The sequence below is a fragment of the Phoxinus phoxinus genome, assembly GCF_949152265.1.
Source record: "Phoxinus phoxinus genome assembly, chromosome: 12".
Classification (NCBI taxonomy): domain Eukaryota; kingdom Metazoa; phylum Chordata; class Actinopteri; order Cypriniformes; family Leuciscidae; genus Phoxinus; species Phoxinus phoxinus.
In genome coordinates, this window is record NC_136887.1 from 32,865,497 (window position 1) to 32,886,869 (window position 21,373).

Consider the following 21,373-nt stretch of genomic DNA (forward strand, 5'->3'; position numbering starts at 1 on the left):
TGTCGGACAGAACAATGGCGCGGCAAGTACTGCTGTTTATTTGGTTTCTCTCTCTCAGTTCAGCTCTCGGGCAGGTCAGTTACTCCATTCCTGAAGAAATGGCGAAAGGCTCTTTAGTCGGGAACATAGCGCAGGATTTGGGTTTAGATTTAAAGAGACTGAAATCGGGTAAAGCGCGTATTTATACAGGAGACAGCGCTGAATACATCGAGCTGAATAAAGAAAGAGGAGTCCTCCTTATAGAGTTGGGGTACTCGAACTCGGACTCGGACTCGAGTCCGGTCTCGAGTCCAATTTTGAATGAACTCGGACTTGTCACGCACTCGGATGAATTTGTACTCGGACTTGACACGGACTCGAGACATTTTAGACTCGGAAAAATGTCCGAGTCCAGTCGAGTCCGGGCACTGGAATGACACAATATTATTCAAAAACGAAACGAAACGACGTTGTTTCAGCGTTGAGCATGGTAGCCAATCACAGTTAAGTGCATAAACACAGTGGCAAATCAGAGGCGTTTTAGAGTCAGCATGCGAAGAATTCGCTCAAAATGTATGTTCAGAATCAGCACGAGCTGTATCCTTTCGCAAATCCCCTCATAAAAGACAAAGTCTCTCTAGACGCAATATAAATAAGACATTCACTGTGCAGTGCGGACAACTTCAGTCAGTGTTTATGACGAGAGTTTTAGGGAGAGTGCAGAACGCAGTAAGTGATGGCTTAAAGGGAGCGCTATTGACAATCTAAATTTTTTTTTTTTTCATACTTCTAATCTAGAGGACCAGTGGTTACGTTCACACTGTAAATTATAAAGAGTGATAACTGCATTTAAATGTGGGGTTGAATGAATCCACCTAATTTTTGTCCTTTGAGTCATGAAATTGCGATGATTTGACACATAGCAACATAAGAAACTTGATAACCAGCACCATTTTGGCGTCTAATAATGTTGTCATTTTTTTTACATTTACACTTTAGTCATAAGTTTACATACACCTTGCAGAATCTCCAAAATGTTATTTTTATACTTTTTTTAATAAGATGGATCATACACACATTGTTTCTATTTAGTAGCCTACTGCACTGAAAAATATATTTCACATAACAGATGTTTAATAGCCTAAATAAAATACAAACACAAAATAAAGACAGATTACATATTACATATTAATATTGTGTCATTACCTGAATGATCCACAACTTTTTTCTTTCTTTTTGTAATGGTTGTTCATGAGGAAAAATCCTCCAGCTCCTTACATTCTTTGCTTTTCCAGCATCTTCTGCATATTTGACTCCTTACTAGCAGTGACTATGATGGTAAGATCCATATTTCCACACTGGTGACTACTTAGGGACTCATACACAACTATTACAAACCCTGCAAACATTTAGTGATGCACAAGAAGGAAGCATCCGTTAAGAGCCAAGGGGTGTAAACTTTTGAACTGGATCATTGGTGTAAATTGTTCTTATTTGTTTAAAAATGCATTCATTAATTTAGTCCAACCCTTCAGAGGATAAAGGGTCTTTGTGAAAGGTCAATTTCAAATCATTTAAATCTTTGTGGACTCGGCCGGACTCGACTCGGACTCGGATGTTAAGGACTCGGACTCAAGTCCGACTCGGCCCTCTTTGGACTCGGACTTGGACTTGTACTCGGTTGTTAAGGACTTGGACTCGACTCGGACTCGACAAAGGTGGACTCGGACCCAACACTACCTCCTTATCAAAGAGAGAATAGACCGAGAGGCGCTGTGCGGACAGACAACGCCTTGCGCGCTGCATTTTCAGATTATTCTGGAAAACCCGATGCAGTTGTACCGCGTTACAGTTGAGGTCACAGATATAAATGACAATGCGCCGATGTTTAGTGGGAGGGAGATGATATTTGAAATAAACGAAATGTCTTTAGCAGGAGCTAGATTTATATTGGAGCGGGCAATTGATCATGACGTTGGTCGAAATGGTCTGCAGAGTTATTCTTTAGAACCGACAGATAATTTTGTTTTGAAATTTCAGAATCTCCCTGATGGAAATAAAGCCGTAGAAATGGTTCTTCAAACACCCTTAGACCGAGAGAAACAAGACCATATCTCGTTACTTTTAACAGCATTTGATGGAGGCGAGCCCCAGATGTCCGGTACAATAAAGATACTCATTACTGTTTTAGATGCTAATGATAACGCCCCTGTGTGTTCACAATCCGTATACAAAACCAGCATAGCTGAAAACTCACCAAAAGGCACAGTTTTAACAACAGTTAGTGCTTCTGATGCTGATCAGGGTTCGAATGGTAGAATATCGTTCTCTATTTCAAGTACGGCCGACAAAGCGGCAGATATTTTCGAAATAGACCCCGATGTTGGTGTTGTAAAGCTCTCTGGGGGTATAGATTATGAAATGAGTAAGTATTACCAAATTGATGTTCAAGCACGAGATGACGGTGGTCATACGGATTCATGTAAGATAATTGTTGATGTTATTGATATAAACGATAACAATCCCACTATTAATATTATTTCAAAATCAAGCCAGATATCAGAGGATTCCAAATCTGGCACTGTTCTTGCAATATTAAACATTCAAGACGTAGACTCGAATGAAGGAGGTAAAGTTAATTGTCTCTTAAGTGACAATGTTCCATTTGTAATTCAGTCATCGCCCGATGGTTTTTATAGTCTTGTGACAGACAGTGATTTGGATCGAGAGCGAGAGTCTGAGTATAACATCAGTGTCACGTGTGCTGATGAGGGCGTGCCCTCTCTCTCCAGCAGCGTCACTCTCTCCTTACAGATATCAGATGTCAATGATAACGCGCCCGTCTTTGAGAAGAGCTCATATGAGGCTTCTGTTCAAGAAAACAACACACCGGGTCTTTCCATATTCACAGTCAGAGCCAGAGACGCAGATTTTAACCAGAACGCCCGTGTGTCTTACATACTGGAGGACTCGTCGGTTAACGGAGTGCCCGTCTCCTCGTTAGTGTCCGTCAGTGCTGATAGTGGAGTCATACATGCCGTGCGATCTTTCGATTACGAGCAGATCAAAGATTTCCAGTTCCGCGTAAAAGCGCAGGACGGAGGCTCTCCTCCTCTCAGCAGCAACGCGAGCGTGAAAATAATCATTCAGGACCAGAATGACAACGCGCCTCAGGTTCTGTACCCGGTCCAGTCAGGGGTTTCTGTGGTGGCTGAAATAGTGCCTCGTTCGGCAGATGTGGGTTATCTGGTGACTAAAGTGGTGGCTGTTGATGTGGACTCTGGTCAGAACGCCTGGCTCTCATATAAACTGCAGAAAGCCACAGACAGGGCGCTGTTTGAAGTGGGCTTACAGAATGGAGAAATAAGAACTGTACGCCAAGTGACAGATAAAGATGCTGTCAAACAAAGACTCACTGTTGTAGTGGAGGACAACGGGCAGCCCTCTCGATCAGCTACAGTCAATGTTAACGTGGCGGTGGCGGACAGCTTCCCTGAAGTGCTCTCGGAGTTCACTGACTTTACGCACGACAAGGAATACAACGACAACCTGACTTTCTATCTAGTCTTGGCCTTGGCTGTGGTTTCATTTCTCTTTATCGTGTCTATCATTGCCATACTGTCAGTCAAATGCTACAGATGGAGACGCGAGCGGATGTTTTATAAATCTGGAGCGAATCTTCCAGTTATTCCGTATTATCCGCCTCTTTACGCAGACGTAGGCGGCACAGGAACTTTACAGCACGTGTACAATTATGAGGTTTGCAGAACCACTGACTCCAGAAAGAGTGATCTGAAGTACGTCAGACCTTGCAGTGAGAGCATCATTAGTCTGGACACCAGTGGCGGCTTGTCCATAGGGGGCGCTGGGGCGCCGCCCCCATCAACATTTCAGAAATGAACATGTGTAAAAACATTATATTAAAATGTAATAATAAAATTTTTAAAAATAGTTTACTCATGTACCGGCTGGTAGTAAGAGCCTCAGAATTTAATAAAAACTGTCTTTAATCGATTAACTATTTACTATTTTCAATACGTTTCGTGGGCGAGGGACGCCGGACACATGGGTGTCTATGTGAGTACACAAATTCTCGGGCAGCATGTGACCTGAAGCTGGTCTCTGATTGGTTTCTTAAAGATCCTCCTCGGGGCGCAAGTCGTTGCGTCCCTGGCCAATCATAATTGGATACATGTTATTTTATCCAATCTGATTGGTTCTCGTCACCTGCCATTCAACTGTACGCGGCGAGAAATAACCTTGCTTGCTACTAGGCTGATCACTTTTTATTACGCAATGGCAGCAGTTAATCCAAATTCTGTTATTTATGTACAAAAAAAACCTTTCTCAAGACTTTCGCTTGAAGAAAAAAAAAAAAGATTAAGGATCTCGGACCGGAACAACCAGATGTACACATCCAGCAGCAGGCAAGTGACAGAGGACGACAATATCATTACAAACGGAGCTTTACGCGCGCTTGTTAAGAGAAACGGAGCTGGCTGACTGGATGTGATGTTAGCAATGCCCTGTTTTGTTTTCCCTGTCTTCTTTTTCAAAGTGTGATTGTGGCTTACAGCTTATGAAACCCACAAAATCTAAATGTCATAAAGCTTTTCTGCTGAAGGAAGCATTAAGTGCTCTAATGTCCTGGAAGTCCAGTGTCAATGCAGCCGTCTACCAGGACATTTAGAGCACTTCATGCTTCCTTCAGCAGAAAAGCTTTATGAAGATGCTTTATCAAGATGAAGATGATTTTCAGCAGGATTTTCACCTGCCCACACTGCCAAAATAACCAAAACCTGGTTCAATGACCACGGGATTACTGTGTCACTACTACAGTGTGATTTCATGTAATATTCTAATTTAAAAAAAAATATTTCGTGGGTTCCATAAGCTGTAAGTCATTATGTAAGCCATAATCATCAAAATTATAACAAATCAAGGCTTAAAATATCTCACTTTGCAAGCAATGAGCCTTTTTTTATAAAATTAGTTTCACATTTTAAGTTGAATTCCTAAAATAATTTAACTTTTCCATGATATTCTAATTTTTGGAAAGGGTCTGTATATAAAGGAGAGCAACATTATGTTCAAGTAGGAAACATGCTTTTTGTTACTACTTAGTTGGTCTGAAATAATAAAATAATACAAAGAGATCAAAATAGCTTTTTTGTTTCTGCTTTGTATCACCCAAACCCCCCCCCCCAAATTATATAAAAAATGCGCCCCCCCAAAAATAATTATCACCAGCCGCCACTGCTGGACACCAGTGGAACACAGACACTCACGCATGCGCAAAGGGAGAGACTGACCTTTGATGATTGTGGTGATCAGGTGAGAATTATTTTTATAACTAAGTTATGTGATATTTTAAAACTTTTCTCATGATTGAACATTTGTTCTTGAACTATTTACACTATTGCTGACTGGTTTTCTTAAACGAAGAGTCTCTGCAATTTTAAGAAATGTTTAAATAATGATAGCAGAAAATGGCACGAGTCATCGGTTTTTGTATCCGTTTAAAGTCTTTCAATACGTTTTTTTGCTTTGTTATACTTATGTAGTTCATCTTTCATGTAGAGCCATGAATGAAAATTAAAGCTTATTTTTTTAGTTTTTAAATTGTTTTTATCTTTTTTCCTTTTGATATGTTAAGTGAAACTTGCTTTTGTATTCATTTGATTTTACATTTTATTTTCAGTTGTACTGCAGTATATGGCACGCTGTCACTGAAATGTCAGTTAACAATTGCTAACATTATTAAACTGTGGCATTCACAGTTCGTTATTTACCATTTTAAAAAGTCTCCTTGCGTGATTTTCACCTGTTGTTGTGAAGAAGTGAGAAACTGTATTCTGCGTTTGCATTTGCTGCCCTGTCCATGGTCCTGAATCGCGGAGACGCAGTGATTTACTTGATATATTCTTCTTCATCTCTTTACAGCAGATCGTCTTTTTGATATTTTTTGCCTCTTATTGTTCTGTCCTCCTTTTCAAAATTTAAACGATATACTATTTAATTATTGATTCGATATTTCTTATGTGTATAATTGTATTTAAGGTGTTTCTCCATGTCTGTCTGTTTAGTGCTCATATACTGATATGGCCTCAGCAAAACTTTGAGCAAAATCGAAATGTATTTGTTTATTTTTTTTCCCTTCAATCTTTATTTACACAAGCTCATTCAATCTTTGTATCTCATAGACATTTATTGATATGTACTTTTTAAAATAATTTAGAACTTTGTTTAGTAAACTGCTTTTCTCAGACACGTCTGACACTGAGATCAAAGTTTAATAATTTAATATTTTCTGTAGTTCATCAGACTGGACTCACAGTGCCGCTGTTGGTCAATATGTCAGTTTATAGAGCAGATCTGCTGCAGTTCCACCCCCATCATCTCCATATTATTAGAGAGAGAGACAGAAGCTGAGAGCGCAGTCTGAAGAGGAGAGAGAAGGCGAATCACGGAGATACTCTATTTAACATCCTTCTCTTGGATTACAGACTTTTCTTGTTCTTTTCACTTTGGACATATTCATGATTTCCTCCAGTTGTTTGGACTGATTTATTTGCTTTCTGTCTTAATCTTCATCCCGTGATCTTCTGCAAAATGTCGGACAGAACAATGGCGCGGCAAGTACTGCTGTTTATTTGGTTTCTCTCTCTCAGTTCAGCTCTCGGGCAGGTCAGTTACTCCATTCCTGAAGAAATGGCGAAAGGCTCTTTAGTCGGGAACATAGCGCAGGATTTGGGTTTAGATTTAAAGAGACTGAAATCGGGTAAAGCGCGTATTTATACAGGAGACAGCGCTGAATACATCGAGCTGAATAAAGAAAGAGGAGTCCTCCTTATCAAAGAGAGAATAGACCGAGAGGCGCTGTGCGGACAGACAACGCCTTGCGCGCTGCATTTACAGATTATTCTGGAAAACCCGATGGAATTTTTTAGCGTTACCATTGAAATAGTAGATATTAATGACAACACTCCCAGTTTTAAAAAGAGTAGGATTATTTTTAGAATCAGCGAATCAGCCATTTTGGGGTCCAAATTTATGTTAGAGCCTGCTATAGATCTCGATGTGGGAATCAACGGTCTTCAAAGCTATATGCTAAAACCAACTGATAATTTTAATCTTAAATTTAAAAATCAACCAGGAGATGGGAAAAATGTTGAAATGGTTCTGCAAAAGCCTTTAGACCGCGAAAAACAGCATGATATAAAATTAGTGCTCACAGCTGTTGATGGAGGAGATCCTCAGTTGTCTGGCAGTATAGAGATTCACATTACTGTTTTAGACGTGAACGACAATGCTCCTGTTTTCTCGCAGTCAGTGTATAAAGCGACTGTACCCGAGAATGCGCCGAAAGACACTATTGTGTCAACAGTGAGCGCAACTGACGCCGATGAGGGAATAAATAGTAAGATAGAATATTCCATTGCAAACATGGAAGATGATGCTCAGCAGATATTCGACATAAATAAAGATAACGGGCAGGTTACGGTGGTCGGAATAATAGATTTTGAAAAAGCTCGCAATTATGAGATACGCGTTCAGGCCAGTGATCACGGAGGTCTGACTGATTCCTGTAAAATCATAGTTGATGTCATTGATATCAATGATAATACGCCAGTGATCAACATTATGTCCAAAACAAATGTAATAGCAGAAAATTCTATTTCTGACACGGTGGTTATAATGATAAATGTTCAGGATCCTGATTCAGGAGAAAATGGGAAAGTTCAGTGTTCAGTTAATGAAAATATTCCATTTTCTCTGAAATCCACTAATAATAATTTCTTCAGTCTAGTGACAGACAGTGATTTAGATCGAGAGCGAGAGTCTGAGTATAACATCAGTGTGATGTGTGCTGATGAGGGCGTGCCCTCTCTCTCCAGCAGCGTCACTCTCTCATTACAGATATCAGACGTCAATGATAACGCGCCCGTCTTTGAGAAGAGCTCATATGAGGCTTCTGTTCAAGAAAACAACACACCGGGTCTTTCCATATTCACAGTCAGAGCCAGAGACGCAGATTTTAACCAGAACGCACGTGTGTCTTACATACTGGAGGACTCGTCGGTTAACGGAGTGCCCGTCTCCTCGTTAGTGTCCGTCAGTGCTGATAGTGGAGTCATACATGCCGTGCGATCTTTCGATTACGAGCAGATCAAAGATTTCCAGTTCCGCGTAAAAGCGCAGGACGGAGGCTCTCCTCCTCTCAGCAGCAACGCGAGCGTGAAAATAATCATTCAGGACCAGAATGATAACGCGCCTCAGGTTCTGTACCCGGTCCAGTCAGGGGTTTCTGTGGTGGCTGAAATAGTGCCTCGTTCGGCAGATGTGGGTTATCTGGTGACTAAAGTGGTGGCTGTTGATGTGGACTCTGGTCAGAACGCCTGGCTCTCATATAAACTGCAGAAAGTCACAGACAGGGCGCTGTTTGAAGTGGGCTTACAGAATGGAGAAATAAGAACTGTACGCCAAGTGACAGATAAAGATGCTGTCAAACAAAGACTCACTGTTGTAGTGGAGGACAACGGGCAGCCCTCTCGATCAGCTACAGTCAATGTTAACGTGGCGGTGGCGGACAGCTTCCCTGAAGTGCTCTCGGAGTTCACTGACTTTACGCACGACAAGGAATACAACGACAACCTGACTTTCTATCTAGTCTTGGCCTTGGCTGTGGTTTCATTTCTCTTTATCGTGTCTATCATTGCCATACTGTCAGTCAAATGCTACAGATGGAGACGCGAGCGGATGTTTTATAAATCTGGAGCGAATCTTCCAGTTATTCCGTATTATCCGCCTCTTTACGCAGACGTAGGCGGCACAGGAACTTTACAGCACGTGTACAATTATGAGGTTTGCAGAACCACTGACTCCAGAAAGAGTGATCTGAAGTACGTCAGACCTTGCAGTGAGAGCATCATTAGTCTGGACACCAGTGGAACACAGACACTCACGCATGCGCAAAGGGAGAGACTGACCTTTGATGATTGTGGTGATCAGGTGAGAATAATTTTTATAACTAAGTTGTGTGATATTTTAAAACGTTTCTCATGATTGAACATTTGTTCTTGAACTATTTACACTATCGCTGATTGGTTTTCTTAAACGAAGTGTCTCTGCAATTTTAAGAAATGTTTAAATAATTTTGAAAGAAAATGGCACGAATCATCGGCTTTTGTATCCGTTTAAAGTCTGGTCTTTTTTTTTTTTTTTTTTTTTTTTTTTTGCTTTGTTATACTTACGTAGTTCATCTTTCCTGTAGAGCCATGAAAGAAAATGAAAGTTAATTTTTTCAGCTTTTAAATTATGTTCTGTCTTTTTTCCTTTGATATGTTAAGTGAAACTTGCTTTTGTATTCGTTTGATTTTACATTTTATTTTCAGTTGTGCTGCAGTATATGGCACGCTGTCACTGAAATGTCAGTTAACTTTTGCTAACATTATTAAACTGTGGCATTCACAGTTCGTTATTTGCCATTTTAAAAAGTCTCCTTGCCTGATTTTCACTTGTTTTAGTGAAGAAGTGAGAAACTCTATTCTGCGTTTGCATTTGCTGCCCTGGCCATGGTCCTGAATCGCGGAGACGCAGTCATTTACTTTATATATTCTTCTGCATCTCTTTACAGCAGATCGTCTTTTTGAGATTTTTAGCCTTTTATTGTTCTGTCCTCCTGTTCAAAAATTAAACGATATACTATTTAATTATTCATTAGATATTTCTTATGTGTATAATTATATTTAAGGTGTTTCTCCATGTCTGTCTGTTCAGGTCTCATATACTGATATGGCCTCAGCAAAACTTAGAGCAAACACCACGAAATGTATTTGTTTATTTTTTCCCTTCAATCTTTATTTACACAAGCTCATTCAATCTTTGTATCTCATAGACATTTATTGATATGTACTTTTTACTTTAGAACTTTGTTTAGTAAACTGCTTTTCTCAGATATCTCTGACACTGAGATCAAAGTTTATCCATTTTGTTTTCTGTAGTTCATCAGACTGGACTCACAGTGCCGCTGTTGGTCAATATGTCAGTTTATAGAGCAGATCTGCTGCAGTTCCACCCCCATCATCTCCATATTATTAGAGAGAGAGACAGAAGCTGAGAGCGCAGTCTGAAGAGGAGAGAGAAGGCGAATCACGGAGATACTGTATTTAATATCCTTCTCTTGGATTACAGACTTTTCTTGTTCTTTTCACTTTGGACATATTCATGATTTCCTCCAGCATTTTGGACTGATTTATTTGCTTTCTGTCTTAATCTTCATCCCGTGATCTTCTGCAAAATGTCGGACAGAACAATGGCGCGGCAAGTACTGCTGTTTATTTGGTTTCTCTCTCTCAGTTCAGCTCTCGGGCAGGTCAGTTACTCCATTCCTGAAGAAATGGCGAAAGGCTCTTTAGTCGGGAACATAGCGCAGGATTTGGGTTTAGATTTAAAGAGACTGAAATCGGGTAAAGCGCGTATTTATACAGGAGACAGCGCTGAATACATCGAGCTGAATAAAGAAAGAGGAGTCCTCCTTATCAAAGAGAGAATAGACCGAGAGGCGCTGTGCGGACAGACAACGCCTTGCGCGCTGCATTTACAGATTATACTGGAAAACCCGATAGAGTTTTACTCCGTTACAGTTGAGGTCACAGATATAAATGACCATTCACCCTCTTTTAAACGGGACGAGATTAGATTCAGAATCAGTGAGTCAGCTGTAACTGGGGCAGTATTTGTTTTAGAGAGAGCGATGGACTTGGACGTAGGAACAAATGGCTTGCAGACTTATTTACTAAAGCCTACGGATAATTTTTCATTGAAATTGCAAAGTCAGGCAGACGGTAGTAAGCTTGTAGAAATGGTTCTTCAAAAACCCCTCGATCGTGAAAAGCAAGAGCATTTGTCTCTGGTTCTGACAGCGATAGATGGAGGTGATCCACAATTGTCTGGTACTGCGCAGATACATATTACGGTTTTAGATGCCAACGACAACGCGCCTGTTTTTACGCATAAAATATATAAAGGGAGTGTCATTGAAAACGCCCTCAAAGGCACATTAGTAACGACAGTGAGCGCTTCAGATTTGGACGAGGGCTCAAACGGCAAAGTAAAATATGCTATCACAAATACCCTCGACAATGTTCCAGAAATTTTTGAAATTAACGAAACAAACGGTGAGGTGAGAGTAACAGGGAATATAGATTATGAAAAAACTCGGCATTATCAAATTCATGCGCAGGCGAGCGATGACGGGGGTCTGACTGATTCTTGTAAAATCGATGTAGATGTGATTGATATCAATGATAATAAACCGCTCCTCAATATCATGTCTAAATTAAGCATCATATCAGAAAACTCTAATTCTGGAACAGTTGTAACTGTGATAAACGCACAAGACCCAGATGCTGGTGAAAACGGTCAAATTGATTGTTCAATTAATGAGAATATTCCTTTTACCCTGAAGTCAACCAATAATAATTTCTTCAGTCTAGTGACTAACAGTGATTTAGATCGAGAGCGAGAGTCTGAGTATAACATCAGTGTCACGTGTGCTGATGAGGGCGTGCCCTCTCTCTCCAGCAGCGTCACTCTCTCCTTACAGATATCAGATGTCAATGATAACGCGCCCGTCTTTGAGAAGAGCTCATATGAGGCTTCTGTTCAAGAAAACAACACACCGGGTCTTTCCATATTCACAGTCAGAGCCAGAGACGCAGATTTTAACCAGAACGCCCGTGTGTCTTACATACTGGAGGACTCGTCGGTTAACGGAGTGCCCGTCTCCTCGTTAGTGTCCGTCAGTGCTGATAGTGGAGTCATACATGCAGTGCGATCTTTCGATTACGAGCAGATCAAAGATTTCCAGTTCCGCGTAAAAGCGCAGGACGGAGGCTCTCCTCCTCTCAGCAGCAACGCGAGCGTGAAAATAATCATTCAGGACCAGAATGACAACGCGCCTCAGGTTCTGTACCCGGTCCAGTCAGGGGTTTCTGTGGTGGCTGAAATAGTGCCTCGTTCGGCAGATGTGGGTTATCTGGTGACTAAAGTGGTGGCTGTTGATGTGGACTCTGGTCAGAACGCCTGGCTCTCATATAAACTGCAGAAAGCCACAGACAGGGCGCTGTTTGAAGTGGGCTTACAGAATGGAGAAATCAGAACTGTACGCCAAGTGACAGATAAAGATGCTGTCAAACAAAGACTCACTGTTGTAGTGGAGGACAACGGGCAGCCCTCTCGATCAGCTACAGTCAATGTTAACGTGGCGGTGGCGGACAGCTTCCCTGAAGTGCTCTCGGAGTTCACTGACTTTACGCACGACAAGGAATACAACGACAACCTGACTTTCTATCTAGTCTTGGCCTTGGCTGTGGTTTCATTTCTCTTTATCGTGTCTATCATTGCCATACTGTCAGTCAAATGCTACAGATGGAGACGCGAGCGGATGTTTTATAAATCTGGAGCGAATCTTCCAGTTATTCCGTATTATCCGCCTCTTTACGCAGACGTAGGCGGCACAGGAACTTTACAGCACGTGTACAATTATGAGGTTTGCAGAACCACTGACTCCAGAAAGAGTGATCTGAAGTACGTCAGACCTTGCAGTGAGAGCATCATTAGTCTGGACACCAGTGGAACACAGACACTCACGCATGCGCAAAGAGAGAGACTGACCTTTGATGATTGTGGTGATCAGGTGAGAATTATTTTTATAACTAAGTTATGTGATATTTTAAAACTTTTCTCATGATTGAACATTTGTTATTGAACTATTTACACTATCGCTGACTGGTTTTCTTAAACGAAGTGTCTCTGCAATTTTAAGAAATGTTTAAATAATGTTAGCAGAAAATGGCACGAATCATCGGCTTTTGTATCCGTTTAAAGTCTGGTCTTTTTTTTTTTTTTTTTTTTTGCTTTAATTGTTATACTTACGTAGTTCATCTTTCCTGTAGAGCCATGAAAGAAAATGAAAGCTTATTTTTTCAGCTTTTAAATGATGTTCTGTCTTTTTTTCCTTTGATATGTTAAGTGAAACTTGCTTTTGTATTCCTTTTGTATTCGTTTAATTTTACATTTTATTTTCAGTTGTACTGCAGTATAAGGCACGCTGCCACTGAAATGTCAGTTAACAATTTCTAACATTATTAAACTGTGGCATTCACAGTTCTTTATTTGCCATTTTAAAAAGTATCTTTGCGTGATTTTCACTTGTTGTTGTGAAGAAGTGAGAAACTCTATTCTGCGTTTGAATTTGCTGCCCTGTCCATGGTCCTGAATCGCTGAGACGCAGTCATTTACTTGATATATTCTTCTGCATCTCTTTACAGCAGATCGTCTTTTTTGAGATTTTTAGCCTTTTATTGTTCTGTCCTCCTTTTCAAACTTTAAACGATATACAATTTTATTATTGATTAGTTATTTCTTATGTGTATAATTATATTTAAGGTGTTTCTCCATGCCTGTCTGTTCAGGTATCATATACTGATATGGCCTCAGCTAAACTTTGAGCAAACACGAAATGTATTTGTTTATTTTTTATCCTTCAATCTTTATTTACACAAATTCATACAACCTTTGTATCGCATAGACATTTATGCTATACACTTGACGCCACTGTTTTAGAACTTTGTTTAGTAAACTGCTTTTCTCAGACACGTTTGACACTGAGATAAAAGTTTATTCATTTTATATTTTCTGTAGTTCATCAGACTGGACTCACAGTGCCGCTGTTGGTCAATATGTCAGTTTATAGAGCAGATCTGCTGCAGTTCCACCCCCATCATCTCCATATTATTAGAGAGAGAGACAGAAGCTGAGAGCGCAGTCTGAAGAGGAGAGAGAAGGCGAATCACGGAGATACTGTATTTAATATCCTTCTCTTGGATTACAGACTTTTCTTGTTCTTTTCACTTTGGACATATTCATGATTTCCTCCAGCATTTTGGACTGATTTATTTGCTTTCTGTCTTAATCTTCATCCCGTGATCTTCTGCAAAATGTCGGACAGAACAATGGCGCGGCAAGTACTGCTGTTTATTTGGTTTCTCTCTCTCAGTTCAGCTCTCGGGCAGGTCAGTTACTCCATTCCTGAAGAAATGGCGAAAGGCTCTTTAGTCGGGAACATAGCGCAGGATTTGGGTTTAGATTTAAAGAGACTGAAATCGGGTAAAGCGCGTATTTATACAGGAGACAGCGCTGAATACATCGAGCTGAATAAAGAAAGAGGAGTCCTCCTTATCAAAGAGAGAATAGACCGAGAGGCGCTGTGCGGACAGACAACGCCTTGCGCGCTGCATTTTCAGATTATTCTGGAAAACCCGATGGAATTTTATTCGATCACAGTAGAGATTACAGATATTAACGATAATTCGCCAGTCTTTAAAAACAACGAAATTAAGTTTGACATAAATGAATTGGCAAAAACAGGGGCTCGGTTTGTCTTAGAACGAGCAAACGATCTGGATGTTGGCCGTAATAATCTTCAAGATTACACTCTTAGTACGAACGATTTTTTTACTTTAAAACTGAACAATCAACCTGATGGTGGAAAAGCTGTCGAAATGGTATTACAGAAGCCACTAGATAGAGAGAAGCAAGATCATATCACACTTTTACTGACAGCAAAGGATGGTGGAGATCCGCATTTGACAGGAACAATGCAGATACAAATTACAGTTCTTGACGCCAACGATAATGAGCCTGTTTGCAGTCAGGCAGCATATAGAGCGAGTATAGCAGAGAATGCACCGACGGGCACTGTTTTAACCACAGTCAGTGCTTCTGATGCAGATCTGGGCTCTAATGGCGTGATTACATTTTCCATTTCTTCTGACGGTGCATATGATTTGTTTAAGGTAGACGAAACCACTGGAGTCGTGGTATTAGTTGGTAAAGTGGATTATGAAAAAAACAAAGTTTATCGAATTGATGTTCAAGCAAAAGACCAAGGTGGACATTCGGATTCTTGTAAAGTAATTCTCGACGTTACTGACGTTAATGATAACACACCTGCAATAAACATAATGTCGAGAACAAACAGTGTATCTGAAGATTCTAAACATGGAACTGTTGTGGCAATACTAACTGTCCAAGACCTCGACACCGGCGAAAATGGAAAGATTACGTGCACAATTGATAAAGACATTCCTTTTATGCTAAAATCTACAGGGAATAATTTCTTCAGTCTAGTGACAGACAGTGATTTGGATCGAGAGCGAGAGTCTGAGTATAACATCAGTGTCACGTGTGCTGATGAGGGCGTACCCTCTCTCTCCAGCAGCGTCACTCTCTCCTTACAGATATCAGATGTCAATGATAACGCGCCCGTCTTTGAGAAGAGCTCATATGAGGCTTCTGTTCAAGAAAACAACACACCGGGTCTTTCCATATTCACAGTCAGAGCCAGAGACGCAGATTTTAACCAGAACGCCCGTGTGTCTTACATACTGGAGGACTCGTCGGTTAACGGAGTGCCCGTCTCCTCGTTAGTGTCCGTCAGTGCTGATAGTGGAGTCATACATGCCGTGCGATCTTTCGATTACGAGCAGATCAAAGATTTCCAGTTCCGCGTAAAAGCGCAGGACGGAGGCTCTCCTCCTCTCAGCAGCAACGCGAGCGTGAAAATAATCATTCAGGACCAGAATGACAACGCGCCTCAGGTTCTGTACCCGGTCCAGTCAGGGGTTTCTGTGGTGGCTGAAATAGTGCCTCGTTCGGCAGATGTGGGTTATCTGGTGACTAAAGTGGTGGCTGTTGATGTGGACTCTGGTCAGAACGCCTGGCTCTCATATAAACTGCAGAAAGCCACAGACAGGGCGCTGTTTGAAGTGGGCTTACAGAATGGAGAAATAAGAACTGTACGCCAAGTGACAGATAAAGATGCTGTCAAACAAAGACTCACTGTTGTAGTGGAGGACAACGGGCAGCCCTCTCGATCAGCTACAGTCAATGTTAACGTGGCGGTGGCGGACAGCTTCCCTGAAGTGCTCTCGGAGTTCACTGACTTTACGCACGACAAGGAATACAACGACAACCTGACTTTCTATCTAGTCTTGGCCTTGGCTGTGGTTTCATTTCTCTTTATCGTGTCTATCATTGCCATACTGTCAGTCAAATGCTACAGATGGAGACGCGAGCGGATGTTTTATAAATCTGGAGCGAATCTTCCAGTTATTCCGTATTATCCGCCTCTTTACGCAGACGTAGGCGGCACAGGAACTTTACAGCACGTGTACAATTATGAGGTTTGCAGAACCACTGACTCCAGAAAGAGTGATCTGAAGTACGTCAGACCTTGCAGTGAGAGCATCATTAGTCTGGACACCAGTGGCGGCTTGTCCATAGGGGGCGCTGGGGCGCCGCCCCCATCAACATTTCAGAAATGAACATGTGTAAAAACATTATATTAAAATGTAATAATAAAATTTTTAAAAATAGTTTACTCATGTACCGGCTGGTAGTAAGAGCCTCAGAATTTAATAAAAACTGTCTTTAATCGATTAACTATTTACTATTTTCAATACGTTTCGTGGGCGAGGGACGCCGGACACATGGGTGTCTATGTGAGTACACAAATTCTCGGGCAGCATGTGACCTGAAGCTGGTCTCTGATTGGTTTCTTAAAGATCCTCCTCGGGGCGCAAGTCGTTGCGTCCCTGGCCAATCATAATTGGATACATGTTATTTTATCCAATCTGATTGGTTCTCGTCACCTGCCATTCAACTGTACGCGGCGAGAAATAACCTTGCTTGCTACTAGGCTGATCACTTTTTATTACGCAATGGCAGCAGTTAATCCAAATTCTGTTATTTATGTACAAAAAAAACCTTTCTCAAGACTTTCGCTTGAAGAAAAAAAAAAAAGATTAAGGATCTCGGACCGGAACAACCAGATGTACACATCCAGCAGCAGGCAAGTGACAGAGGACGACAATATCATTACAAACGGAGCTTTACGCGCGCTTGTTAAGAGAAACGGAGCTGGCTGACTGGATGTGATGTTAGCAATGCCCTGTTTTGTTTTCCCTGTCTTCTTTTTCAAAGTGTGATTGTGGCTTACAGCTTATGAAACCCACAAAATCTAAATGTCATAAAGCTTTTCTGCTGAAGGAAGCATTAAGTGCTCTAATGTCCTGGAAGTCCAGTGTCAATGCAGCCGTCTACCAGGACATTTAGAGCACTTCATGCTTCCTTCAGCAGAAAAGCTTTATGAAGATGCTTTATCAAGATGAAGATGATTTTCAGCAGGATTTTCACCTGCCCACACTGCCAAAATAACCAAAACCTGGTTCAATGACCACGGGATTACTGTGTCACTACTACAGTGTGATTTCATGTAATATTCTAATTTAAAAAAAAATATTTCGTGGGTTCCATAAGCTGTAAGTCATTATGTAAGCCATAATCATCAAAATTATAACAAATCAAGGCTTAAAATATCTCACTTTGCAAGCAATGAGCCTTTTTTTATAAAATTAGTTTCACATTTTAAGTTGAATTCCTAAAATAATTTAACTTTTCCATGATATTCTAATTTTTGGAAAGGGTCTGTATATAAAGGAGAGCAACATTATGTTCAAGTAGGAAACATGCTTTTTGTTACTACTTAGTTGGTCTGAAATAATAAAATAATACAAAGAGATCAAAATAGCTTTTTTGTTTCTGCTTTGTATCACCCAAACCCCCCCCCCCAAATTATATAAAAAATGCGCCCCCCCAAAAATAATTATCACCAGCCGCCACTGCTGGACACCAGTGGAACACAGACACTCACGCATGCGCAAAGGGAGAGACTGACCTTTGATGATTGTGGTGATCAGGTGAGAATTATTTTTATAACTAAGTTATGTGATATTTTAAAACTTTTCTCATGATTGAACATTTGTTCTTGAACTATTTACACTATTGCTGACTGGTTTTCTTAAACGAAGAGTCTCTGCAATTTTAAGAAATGTTTAAATAATGATAGCAGAAAATGGCACGAGTCATCGGTTTTTGTATCCGTTTAAAGTCTTTCAATACGTTTTTTTGCTTTGTTATACTTATGTAGTTCATCTTTCATGTAGAGCCATGAATGAAAATTAAAGCTTATTTTTTTAGTTTTTAAATTGTTTTTATCTTTTTTCCTTTTGATATGTTAAGTGAAACTTGCTTTTGTATTCATTTGATTTTACATTTTATTTTCAGTTGTACTGCAGTATATGGCACGCTGTCACTGAAATGTCAGTTAACAATTGCTAACATTATTAAACTGTGGCATTCACAGTTCGTTATTTACCATTTTAAAAAGTCTCCTTGCGTGATTTTCACCTGTTGTTGTGAAGAAGTGAGAAACTGTATTCTGCGTTTGCATTTGCTGCCCTGTCCATGGTCCTGAATCGCGGAGACGCAGTGATTTACTTGATATATTCTTCTTCATCTCTTTACAGCAGATCGTCTTTTTGATATTTTTTGCCTCTTATTGTTCTGTCCTCCTTTTCAAAATTTAAACGATATACTATTTAATTATTGATTCGATATTTCTTATGTGTATAATTGTATTTAAGGTGTTTCTCCATGTCTGTCTGTTTAGTGCTCATATACTGATATGGCCTCAGCAAAACTTTGAGCAAAATCGAAATGTATTTGTTTATTTTTTTTCCCTTCAATCTTTATTTACACAAGCTCATTCAATCTTTGTATCTCATAGACATTTATTGATATGTACTTTTTAAAATAATTTAGAACTTTGTTTAGTAAACTGCTTTTCTCAGACACGTCTGACACTGAGATCAAAGTTTAATAATTTAATATTTTCTGTAGTTCATCAGACTGGACTCACAGTGCCGCTGTTGGTCAATATGTCAGTTTATAGAGCAGATCTGCTGCAGTTCCACCCCCATCATCTCCATATTATTAGAGAGAGAGACAGAAGCTGAGAGCGCAGTCTGAAGAGGAGAGAGAAGGCGAATCACGGAGATACTCTATTTAACATCCTTCTCTTGGATTACAGACTTTTCTTGTTCTTTTCACTTTGGACATATTCATGATTTCCTCCAGTTGTTTGGACTGATTTATTTGCTTTCTGTCTTAATCTTCATCCCGTGATCTTCTGCAAAATGTCGGACAGAACAATGGCGCGGCAAGTACTGCTGTTTATTTGGTTTCTCTCTCTCAGTTCAGCTCTCGGGCAGGTCAGTTACTCCATTCCTGAAGAAATGGCGAAAGGCTCTTTAGTCGGGAACATAGCGCAGGATTTGGGTTTAGATTTAAAGAGACTGAAATCGGGTAAAGCGCGTATTTATACAGGAGACAGCGCTGAATACATCGAGCTGAATAAAGAAAGAGGAGTCCTCCTTATCAAAGAGAGAATAGACCGAGAGGCGCTGTGCGGACAGACAACGCCTTGCGCGCTGCATTTACAGATTATTCTGGAAAACCCGATGGAATTTTTTAGCGTTACCATTGAAATAGTAGATATTAATGACAACACTCCCAGTTTTAAAAAGAGTAGGATTATTTTTAGAATCAGCGAATCAGCCATTTTGGGGTCCAAATTTATGTTAGAGCCTGCTATAGATCTCGATGTGGGAATCAACGGTCTTCAAAGCTATATGCTAAAACCAACTGATAATTTTAATCTTAAATTTAAAAATCAACCAGGAGATGGGAAAAATGTTGAAATGGTTCTGCAAAAGCCTTTAGACCGCGAAAAACAGCATGATATAAAATTAGTGCTCACAGCTGTTGATGGAGGAGATCCTCAGTTGTCTGGCAGTATAGAGATTCACATTACTGTTTTAGACGTGAACGACAATGCTCCTGTTTTCTCGCAGTCAGTGTATAAAGCGACTGTACCCGAGAATGCGCCGAAAGACACTATTGTGTCAACAGTGAGCGCAACTGACGCCGATGAGGGAATAAATAGTAAGATAGAATATTCCATTGCAAACATGGAAGATGATGCTCAGCAGATATTCGACATAAATAAAGATAACGGGCAGGTTACGGTGGTCGGAATAATAGATTTTGAAAAAGCTCGCAATTATGAGATACGCGTTCAGGCCAGTGATCACGGAGGTCTGACTGATTCCTGTAAAATCATAGTTGATGTCATTGATATCAATGATAATACGCCAGTGATCAACATTATGTCCAAAACAAATGTAATAGCAGAAAATTCTATTTCTGACACGGTGGTTATAATGATAAATGTTCAGGATCCTGATTCAGGAGAAAATGGGAAAGTTCAGTGTTCAGTTAATGAAAATATTCCATTTTCTCTGAAATCCACTAATAATAATTTCTTCAGTCTAGTGACAGACAGTGATTTAGATCGAGAGCGAGAGTCTGAGTATAACATCAGTGTGATGTGTGCTGATGAGGGCGTGCCCTCTCTCTCCAGCAGCGTCACTCTCTCATTACAGATATCAGACGTCAATGATAACGCGCCCGTCTTTGAGAAGAGCTCATATGAGGCTTCTGTTCAAGAAAACAACACACCGGGTCTTTCCATATTCACAGTCAGAGCCAGAGACGCAGATTTTAACCAGAACGCACGTGTGTCTTACATACTGGAGGACTCGTCGGTTAACGGAGTGCCCGTCTCCTCGTTAGTGTCCGTCAGTGCTGATAGTGGAGTCATACATGCCGTGCGATCTTTCGATTACGAGCAGATCAAAGATTTCCAGTTCCGCGTAAAAGCGCAGGACGGAGGCTCTCCTCCTCTCAGCAGCAACGCGAGCGTGAAAATAATCATTCAGGACCAGAATGATAACGCGCCTCAGGTTCTGTACCCGGTCCAGTCAGGGGTTTCTGTGGTGGCTGAAATAGTGCCTCGTTCGGCAGATGTGGGTTATCTGGTGACTAAAGTGGTGGCTGTTGATGTGGACTCTGGTCAGAACGCCTGGCTCTCATATAAACTGCAGAAAGTCACAGACAGGGCGCTGTTTGAAGTGGGCTTACAGAATGGAGAAATAAGAACTGTACGCCAAGTGACAGATAAAGATGCTGTCAAACAAAGACTCACTGTTGTAGTGGAGGACAACGGGCAGCCCTCTCGATCAGCTACAGTCAATGTTAACGTGGCGGTGGCGGACAGCTTCCCTGAAGTGCTCTCGGAGTTCACTGACTTTACGCACGACAAGGAATACAACGACAACCTGACTTTCTATCTAGTCTTGGCCTTGGCTGTGGTTTCATTTCTCTTTATCGTGTCTATCATTGCCATACTGTCAGTCAAATGCTACAGATGGAGACGCGAGCGGATGTTTTATAAATCTGGAGCGAATCTTCCAGTTATTCCGTATTATCCGCCTCTTTACGCAGACGTAGGCGGCACAGGAACTTTACAGCACGTGTACAATTATGAGGTTTGCAGAACCACTGACTCCAGAAAGAGTGATCTGAA

General features: G+C 40.7%; 3 protein-coding genes and 2 pseudogenes across 5 annotated transcripts in view; all 5 read left to right on the forward strand.

The window, feature by feature from the left end:
• LOC307008683 (protocadherin gamma-A1-like) overlaps positions 1–21,373 on the forward strand; it is a 79,738-nt pseudogene that overhangs the window by 21,225 nt on the left and 37,140 nt on the right. The window lies entirely within an intron of this gene.
• LOC307008021 (protocadherin beta-16-like) lies at positions 1,312–10,112 on the forward strand (the record flags this gene model as incomplete). The annotated part of the gene is made up of 4 exons (XM_079630581.1): positions 1,312–1,317; positions 1,669–3,820; positions 7,580–8,991; positions 9,984–10,112. 4 exons carry the CDS (start codon positions 1,312–1,314, stop codon positions 10,110–10,112), a joined length of 3,699 nt encoding a protein of 1,232 aa, XP_079486707.1.
• On the forward strand, positions 10,280–13,493 carry LOC307008022 (protocadherin beta-16-like; the record flags this gene model as incomplete). Its single annotated transcript, XM_079630582.1, has 2 exons — positions 10,280–12,679; positions 13,458–13,493. The coding sequence occupies 2 exons, from the start codon at positions 10,280–10,282 to the stop codon at positions 13,491–13,493; spliced, it is 2,436 nt and encodes an 811-aa protein (XP_079486708.1).
• LOC307008684 (protocadherin gamma-A5-like) lies at positions 12,673–16,797 on the forward strand. The gene has a single exon (XM_079631687.1). The coding sequence runs from the start codon at positions 13,983–13,985 to the stop codon at positions 16,368–16,370; it is 2,388 nt and encodes a 795-aa protein (XP_079487813.1). The 5' UTR covers positions 12,673–13,982; the 3' UTR covers positions 16,371–16,797.
• LOC307008023 (protocadherin gamma-A11-like) lies at positions 18,935–21,334 on the forward strand (annotated as a pseudogene). Its single transcript has one exon. The product of its transcript is annotated as a protocadherin gamma-A11-like (transcript).